This window comes from Atta colombica, unplaced genomic scaffold (assembly GCF_001594045.1).
Source record: "Atta colombica isolate Treedump-2 unplaced genomic scaffold, Acol1.0 scaffold157, whole genome shotgun sequence".
NCBI lineage: Eukaryota > Metazoa > Arthropoda > Insecta > Hymenoptera > Formicidae > Atta > Atta colombica.
Genome location: NW_017259247.1, coordinates 386,961 through 396,306, shown reverse-complemented (window position 1 = coordinate 396,306; position 9,346 = coordinate 386,961). Strand labels below are relative to the sequence as shown.

The following is a 9,346-nucleotide window of genomic DNA, read 5'->3' as shown; positions in this document are numbered from 1 at the left end:
ATATATATATATATATATACATATTTTTTTTTTTATTAGAATAATCACACATAAAAGACATAAGTTATAACATTGTATAAGATCGCTGGACTAGCATCTCATATAAATCAATAAGATATCTTTATGCTGAATGATCCAACGGCCTTGGTATGCTTATGTAACTTTCGTCGTTTTATGTATAATAATCCTTGTGGACTTTCTGCAATAAGATATTACCATGGTGTGTGCAGTTCGGCCAAATCACGCCTATTTTCGCTCCGTGTCGTAATAGGGAACTAGAGCTATTGTGAAACGCGAAATATGGAGCGGTATTCATAGTCCGTTCTTATTCTAAAACCGTCTTAAATAATGTCTTAAGATGTTAATACAATTCACGGATTGACTTACGATATCTGAAAACTGTATTTAAGACAATTTTAAATGCAAGAATCGATTATGAATATCGACCTGTTTCACGTCGTAAAATTGTACTGAATCTTTTCTTGTTTGACATACTTTATAATGTATCTTAAATTCTTTTTCTATAGAAAGAGAAACATAAAATGTGTCTGAGGACTGTATTGAACATCCGTAATAATCCGAGGAGAGCATCTTAAGACACTATTTAAGACAATTTTAAAATAAAAAACAATTTTAAAATAAAATAAAAAAAACTATGAAAAACCGCCCCATGTTTAGTATTTCATAGTTGGTAGCCCTTTCTCCTTATGAAAAGTCCGTAGACGGAGAAAGCAGAGATTTAAAAAGAGACACAATGTCCAATTGCACACATTATATCCCTTCCACTATAGCTATGACCTAAGTTTTAAATTGTAAGAAATTGTAGCAATTTTCTTGTAGCTTGATTTAAATGGGGAAATGGGGACTTATTGTAGAATGCCCATTATTTTCTGAAGAATGTCAAGTCCATGAATTAATTATTAAACAAAACTAAACGCTACAAAGAACTTCTCTATCCAGAGAAGTCGTCACTAGTCATTGTTTATCTGAAAAATATAAGCAATAGGAATAGAGAATAAAAAATTTCAATCTATCAAAAACTATGTACTCTGTGTAGAATGCATGTTTTTTGATATAAATATTAAATCTGTTATTCCCTAATTATAAATAAATGCGCAGCTGTTATATAATGTGAATATAACAATAATATTATATAGATCTTATAAATGTTACATAATACATAATATAACGATTATCTACCTTCGACATAACATCTGTTATACAAATGTATTACATTGAGATTATGTTTCCGTTACTTTATTGTAATATGTGCATATCAAAATAATGCAACAGTTATATATATAACAATTATTTTGTAGCTATATAACAAAATATATTATAATATCACTACAATATAACATTCATATTATATTACGTGTTATTTTCAGATTATATTGTAGCTATTGCTGGGATAAAGATACAATTTCACGTAGTGTCAAAACGTTAGCGATTTTCCTCACTTTACAAGCAGTGTTGCAAGATTCGTGGGACAAATTCACGCATGCGCATTAGTGTTAATAATAAACTAATATATGTTTAATAAATAGCATGTAATATATCAATATTTCCTTATAACAGACTTCCATATTAAAAAAGATTATAACTTCTCCTTTACACACTTCTTTGATAAATAAAAAATTATACAACTTATACAACTAGAGAATGACAAAAAAAATTTATGCTCTCACATCCTAATATCATCTTTACACGAGTGGACAAAGATAATACTACAGTGGCTCTAGATAAAGACACATACGTTAGGAAATTAAATCTAATGAGCGAAGATAAAGAAATATACGAAGTAGTTAACAAGAATCCTATAAAAAACTCACAATAGAACTTAGAACCTTGCTTACTAAATGAAAAAAATGCAATTATATAATCGGAATATAAATCGTTATATTGTAGTGACGAATAAGTACCGAGAGCTTATGGTTTTCCGTAGATTCACAAATATAATTGCCCGTTTAGAATAATAATATCACCAATAGAGAACCCTCTTTATGCATTAGCCTCGTATTTGCACAACATTCTCTATGAAGCTATTCCTAAAGCAGTTATATAAAACAGCTTTCAATTAGTTAAAAATTTAGAAAAAATGAAAATTGATGACGATCATAAATTAATTTTATGGATGTTATCTCACTCTTTACGAACATCCCAATAGAAATAGCTCTAGACTGCATAAATGAAAATTGGAATTTTATTTCTAAACTGTAACATACCGAAAAGCGAAATTTTAGCGGTAGTAAAATTTATTTTAAATTCCACTTTTTATATTTGACGATACATTCTATAAACAGACCTTCGGAACACTTATGGGCTCTCCACTCTCGCCAGTTATTGCGAACTTAGTACTGGAGAGATTAAAAAAAATAGCTTTAGCATCTTTCAACAGAGATTTATCTTTTTATTATCGGATGACTTGTGTATGGCTGTTCCATTCTTCGGAAATTAATAAGATTTTAAATTGTTTTAATTTTTTCCGCGCCTGCAATTCCGCGTTTAATAGAAATTTGTACAACTAAGAAAGGCTCAACTCTAACCGAAACATGTATTAGCATATGCGTTTTTTAACTATGTAATCACACGTAAGGATAATTTAATTTATGTAATCTTTCTAATTTTGTTATTACAATAATTTTTAAGAAAACCGATCATGATGTAGCATTCGCATCTTAGAGCATATAGACATGGAGAGAGCATTATGATTCAGAATTGTGTCCAAGATACAAAAAGGTTAGGAAAATAGTTAAGAAGTTTAATTTCATTCAATTCTATGGTCGAAACACGTCTGCTAACTACTTTTCGCTATAGCAGTGTTGCCAAGGGGGACGCGTTTTCTTGCATTTCTTGTGAACTTGATACGTTGAAGTCACGTGCGCGAAAAAACGTATCCCTGCTGGCAACACTGCGCTATAGTCTCTTGGGTCTCTTCGAATTTCAAGCAAAACGACGACTTATAGGCAGCAGAGAGAAACCTGAAAGAGGACACGGTCCAAAATCTGTAACCGCAAAATGTGTTGCGCACCACTATTGCCTCTGACAAAGTGAATGTAACGTCCACTTTTCTTAGGGTACATCGTCCATTTTTCAAGGCTGGAGTTGATCGATATTTGATTCATATAATCGTGCTACATGTAGCATGCGAATCTTAGAGCATATAGACATGGAGCATTGCCTATACCTCCTGCCCAAATGTGTCCAAGCATGTGAGAGAGAAAGATTACATGGAACTTTCGTCCTCTATGCGCATGTGCCAATGTTGCAGACACTATAGTTAATATAGTATGTATACATTACTAATTGTATAATTATTAGGTGTACAACTTTGCTTCCGCCGTTTTTTTCCGAAATTCGAAGCTTTATTGTAAAAAACTGATTATACATTTAGGATTCAAAGTATTGTCCATCGCTGGCCACTACTTTCTCCCATCTTTCGGGTAGCGTACGAATCCCGCGTCGAAAAAATGGTCATCTTTTGAAGCTACTCACGAATCGATCCAATTTTTTACTTCTTCATAAGACCGGAAGTGCTGGTCAACCAGGCCGTATGCCATTGATTGAAACAAGTGATAGTCAGAGGGAGCAACGTCTGGAGAATATGGCGGGTGGGGTAGTACTTCCAAGTATGTCTTGACCACTTTCGCAACATGGAGTCGAGCATTATCATGCTGCAAAATCACTTTATTGTGTCTCTCGTTGTATTGCGGCCGTTTGTCTTTCAATGTTCGCATCAATTGCGTTCGATACCGATCGCCTGTGATTGTTTCAGTCGGTTTTAACAGTTCATAATACACTACGCCGAGCTGGTCCCACCAAATATAGAGCATGACCTTGGACGTCAAAATCACATTCTTGAAGCGTTGAAACCACTCACGACACGTTCTTTCACTAATAGCGGCCTCATCATAAGTATTTGAGAGCATTCGATGAGCCTCAGCCGCAGATTTCTTCATATTGAAGCGAAAAATTAAAACCTCCCGCAAATGACGAGAATTTGGCTCGTAAACTGACATTTTGAATCGAGAATAACTTTATGATGCAGACACAAATCGACTAATGTTTCTATGGGGTTATGTTGACAGATGCCCAAGTTTATTGTATGACATCTATTTATTTCGACCACCACTTACCGCTAAAGCCATCTATAGGAAAACGGCGGAAGCAAGTTGTACACCTAATATTAATCGGCATTTTAAAGCATGCGTAGAGAGAACGAATGTTTTATGTATATATCTGTCTTTTTTATACGCATCTTTTTATGTATCTATATGCTCTAAGGTTCGCATGCTACATGTACGATTATATGAATTAAATATCGATTTATCAATTTCAGCCTTGAAAAGTGGACGAAGTACCCTAAGAAAAATGGACATTGCTATGTAGTTTACATCCACTTTGTCAGAGGGCAATAGTGTGCAACATCATTTTGCGATTACACATTTTGGACTATCATGTCCTCTCTCATGTTTCTCTCTGTTGCTTACATGCTGTTGTTTTGCCGCTTGAAGTTCAGATTGGTCCAACTACAGCGAAAAGTAGTTAGCAGACGTATTTCGTCCATAGAATCGGACGAAACTAACCTTCTTAGCTACTTTCCTAACCTTTTTAACTATTATTGACAGCAATCTATTTCACAATTTTACTAATAAAATACTATTTGAACAGTTTAAACGCACTTTGAAATTCATTCTTAATTATCAATTTTAAACAAGAATTAAATGTATAAAAAAAAATTTTATATCAACGATTATAAATCTAGCGACGATTTGTCGCTCCATAAAAAAGCAGCAGGACTTTAGCGGCTGATGTTTTATCGAGCGTCAATATGAAAAGGCATCTTTATTCTCTGTTTTCTGTTCCTTGTTCCTTTTATTGTACGGAGCTCCTCTGAGCAGAATAGAAAGATATTTTTATCCTTTAGATGTTGCTCACAGTTCGACGTCCATATTTCCCTTCCATTTACTATAAGTTCTATGGTGCTATCAAGTTGAGTCTCCTTATCTTTTACTTCGTGGCGGTGACTTGACAGTGACAGACTTTCAGTGAATCTAGCTTGGAGTTGAATAGATATTCTGAGATGAACACTGTGAAAGACGAAGATGATTTTTGGAACAGCAGCGAGAGGCGGTCGTTCTGCTTTGAGAACGAAGTTATGATTGTAACGATTTGTAAATTGTGAATTCTCTGAGCGACAAGTATTTGAGAATCAAATTGCAGGTGGATCAATTGAAGAGCGACACCCAGAAACTGGGGACTGGAATTTTTAATACATCAAACCTTGAAAATAGCCTTCAATCTACTAATGATCTTCAAACAAAATCTCTTCTCTCAGTTATATCTGAAAAGACGCTTTCACGCAGTATGTCCAAGAGTATTTTTTAGAATTCTTCTAATGTTAAAAATGTTATTTGCATTTTTGAGATGATTATCAACAAATATTCTTATTAGATGTTTATTAACATTAAAAAATTATTAAATTGCTTGTATGATTTAACAAGTAATATATATAAGATCACTTCTGATTCTGTGCACGAGTATATTTCAAGTCTGGAAAAACAATTCAGCACATGGATTGCAGAATCAGAAATGTATATAAGTTCATACTAATGAAAAATAATACAAATATAAAGCATTTAAAATTTGCTTTGATCAAAAATGGAAATTCTTCATACTGATACTGAATTAGTTACTCATAGTAGTTAGTTATTCTCTCTTCAATCCTATTTCAAATAGTTGTTAATGACAAATTTTAAATATTTTTGTAAAATTTTTTTGAGCATCTTGTAGTTTTAGAAGCAGATAATAAATCGAAGAATGGCCATTCAAAAATAGAACATAAATACCTTGAAATTGATGTTGCGCAGTCAGACATCACCTTGAGAGAGATATTGCTCGGACAATCATATTCATTAGAACGATACAAGTCTCTTGCTAGCAAAACTGCTTTATTAGATGCTGCTATCTTAAATGGAGATGGAAATTCTATTTTAATAGTATGAATTTAAAATATTTATACAGCTAAAATAATCTTGCAATAAATTAATTGTCAAGAAAAAAATTATAAATCTTATTAATGCTTGGTTAACGTTGCAGATAATTTTATTTCTTATAAAAACTTTAAAACGATCATTAGTACAAAGACTATTAGTGGAAAGACCGGATGCAGTAAATGTATATATTTATTATCTGTTTATAAGGCTGCAAACAAGTGAAATAACTGATATTTTAATGTAAGTAATATTTCTATAATATATTAGATATTGCGAAAAGTTCGTGTCACTTTTTCCCCCATAAATATCTTTTAAAAAAATGACACAAACTTTCCACGGTACTAATACCAATTTATGATTTATTAGTAATTTATTAGTACTTCTCTTAATACTTGATATTTTACAGAATGTTAGATCATTCCTCAACTGCTGCTGTAAGTGTTACTACACATGTCATACAATTTAAGTTGCAAATTTCATTTGTTGGTTGATTACAGATGAAGAATTTGCATATTATTATAAAAAACACAAAAGATCCAAATAGACTATGGCAAAAACTTCACAATTGTTATAAGGCACTGTTTACTATGTTACCCAATTGCAAAGAAACTATGTTTCTGGAATCTTATATTAAATTGCTGGGTATGTTTGTATTATCTCTCTTTTGCTATCATGAAAAATTATATTATTTGTATCATAAATTGTTAGAATGGCAATTGGCGATCAAACAAAAAAAGAGAGAAAATGATGAGGAACTTCCGTTAAATTCTTCTATTCTGAAATCTTTATATTATGCATGTAAACACCATTGCAATACACCGAATGATTTTGTCACGATATCACCCATGATGCTTTCTCGAGATCATAATATTTCTCCTAGACTATATCAGAAGGTCACTTTGCAAGTTAAAGCTGCCTGTGGTAGATGGGACGACATTGATCATTTACTCTTAACAAAGGTAGCATATTTTATTTATGTAAATCAATTTTTATGTATTCCATTAGAATTATAATATATCAATTATGTTTAGGGAATACTTGGTAATACAAAATTACAAACGCATTTGTATACAGAAGATGTTTTGAAAGTTTTATACAAATATAATGCACCACATGCCGTTCTCGAAAAATATTTAAAATTTATCGACAATCTAGAGAAACGATTGGAATTGGCAAAAAAACTATCTTGTCATACAATAGTAATCGATGTATGTAGATAAATACTTTTCTAATTTCTAAGAAAGAAGATTATGAAGAAATAATGATATAGGCTAGTACTACATTTTATATGTTTCTAGATATTTGTTCAACAAGGAGATCGTATGATACTGACGGATTACAAAGCAAAATTACAATCTCAATCTGAAGACTATTTTTATGCTGAGAGTGCTTTGCATTTACCAAATATTAAGTGGAAAAATTAAACGTATTGCATTTATAATTATAAAAAATTATATATACTTGAATTGTACATTTAAAATATCATTTCTAGTGTGTTGGGTTACTTCCCTGATAAAAATAGTTGATAGAGAACAATACAAAAATCCTATTGTTTTGAATCTGGTTCGTGAATTCATTAATTTAAATCAAATCTTGTAAGAATTTTGTACAAATTCTTATAGAATTCGATAAGTACAATGAGATTCATATCCAAGCAATCGTGATGCTCATGAGGTTGATGTTAGAAAATGATATAAACATTAGAAAACGATAGAGATCCTATTTCGCAATCGTTTTCTATCAGTTTTTCTTATTAGAATGATACTCACTATTTGCAAGCATTATTTAGCCCTGTTTAACTGTATAACTTTTGATAAACCACAAGGATAAAATGATTTCATAAGTGTTGCAAGCGCCAAATGAAACGTACCCTTCATGTCCATGAGATGTTACGTCGTGATCATGTTCAATGGCATAAAGTTAAATTCCACAAAATTTTATGTATCACTCGTATAAAAAAAAATTATCTTTTTAAAAAAGATAAAAACAACAAACTAAGAATATATATACTTTTCGAATAGAACCTAAGAAATATATTACGTATCTTTTTATTATTCCAACCAAGAAGTAATAGTTCTAGTTGTTCAAAAATATTCTTACTAAAGGTCCTTTTATTTCAACCCAAGTAATGGCAGCTTTAATTCTTTGTTAAAAATTATTACTCCTCGAAAAAAATTATTGTATCAAATTAAAACCTAATAATAAAATCTTCAATAATCAAATTAAATTCTATCAAATTAAAAAGTAAAATCCAAATGGTCTACTATCTTTGTTATTTACTTAACTTTAATGATATGTATCATTTGTACAAAAGATTTGATATCAACCTGAATCCAAATTAGATGTAACATTCAGATTTTCGAGTAATTATTTAGAATACCTCCCGCCCCCCTACCTAAAATCTTAATAAAAATATACTCATTCGATGCGTTCTCACTCAAAACAAAAGAATTTGACAGAGAAACACGGCGGCCTTGTGAATCGAGTTATTGAGAGTTAGGGATTCCGCAATAAAAGGAATAGAGAACAGAGAACAGAGAATAAGAATAATTTCAATCTATCAGAAATTGTGTTTCATACGATTTCTGATAGGTTGAATTTCTTATTCTCTGTTCCCTGTTCCTTTTATTGTGCGGAGCCTCTTAAAGAATTCGAGACTTTAAAGGTTAACATATCTGTCATCCCGATTCGTTACATCATTATGTATACATTTTGCTTTAATTACACATAATTCACTACTTCAAAAACACAAATTCACTGCTTTAGAAACATAAATTCATTGTATTAGAAGTGCTTTTTAAGCAGCGAATTTTTGTTTTTAAAACAGTGAATTTTATTTTTAAAGATGCTACTCGTATTTCATTTGTGTGTTATAGGCTGTGGTCTCGCTACAAATGCTTTGAAGCATTTGATGGATCAATTAGAAGAAAGAATTTTACAATCAGTTAAAAAACGTTTCAGAGCGTTTGCAGCATCTCTCTCGCATTGACCGTATCCTTTGTCATTACAATAAATGTATAGTACAGAACAGAGATTCTCGGATTTTTCTATCTCATTGCCAATCAACAGGCTTGAAAAATTTGTCTTTTTGTTTCTTTTTCTTCTAAATTTGATTGGCTCTGGTTTTCGAAAATGAGATAAATATGGCGAATTAAATCCACTCCACAGTATATACAGTAACGCAACTCTCTGTCGATATTTTGATATTAGTATTGGCCAAAATGGAGTGCGCATGCATGAAATAAGTAAGTTAACATTGCTATTTTAGGTTATCACCTAAACTTCTTCCTCTTTTCATCCTTTTTTCAAAATTCTCTCTCAAAATTCCTCGTAAAATTCACTAGATTTAT

The 9,346-nt window shown here is 31.6% G+C and overlaps 1 protein-coding gene across 4 annotated transcripts; it reads left to right on the top strand.

Moving 5' to 3' along the window:
- The first annotated feature begins 4,938 nt into the window (after window positions 1-4,938).
- LOC108685775 (spermatogenesis-defective protein 39 homolog) lies at window positions 4,939-8,252 on the top strand. 4 transcript variants are annotated; one of them, XM_018190739.1, is made up of 9 exons: window positions 4,939-5,155; window positions 5,224-5,365; window positions 5,794-5,999; window positions 6,100-6,236; window positions 6,403-6,430; window positions 6,494-6,638; window positions 6,705-6,955; window positions 7,028-7,204; window positions 7,295-8,252. In XM_018190739.1, the coding sequence occupies exons 1-9, from the start codon at window positions 5,084-5,086 to the stop codon at window positions 7,418-7,420; spliced, it is 1,284 nt and encodes a 427-aa protein (XP_018046228.1). In that variant the 5' UTR covers window positions 4,939-5,083; the 3' UTR covers window positions 7,421-8,252. The 4 variants fall into 4 exon arrangements, with proteins under 4 accessions (XP_018046228.1, XP_018046227.1, XP_018046226.1 ...); XM_018190738.1 differs by having other exon boundaries at window positions 4,939-5,164; window positions 5,800-5,999; XM_018190737.1 differs by having other exon boundaries at window positions 4,939-5,164.
- Window positions 8,253-9,346: the final 1,094 nt, after the last annotated feature.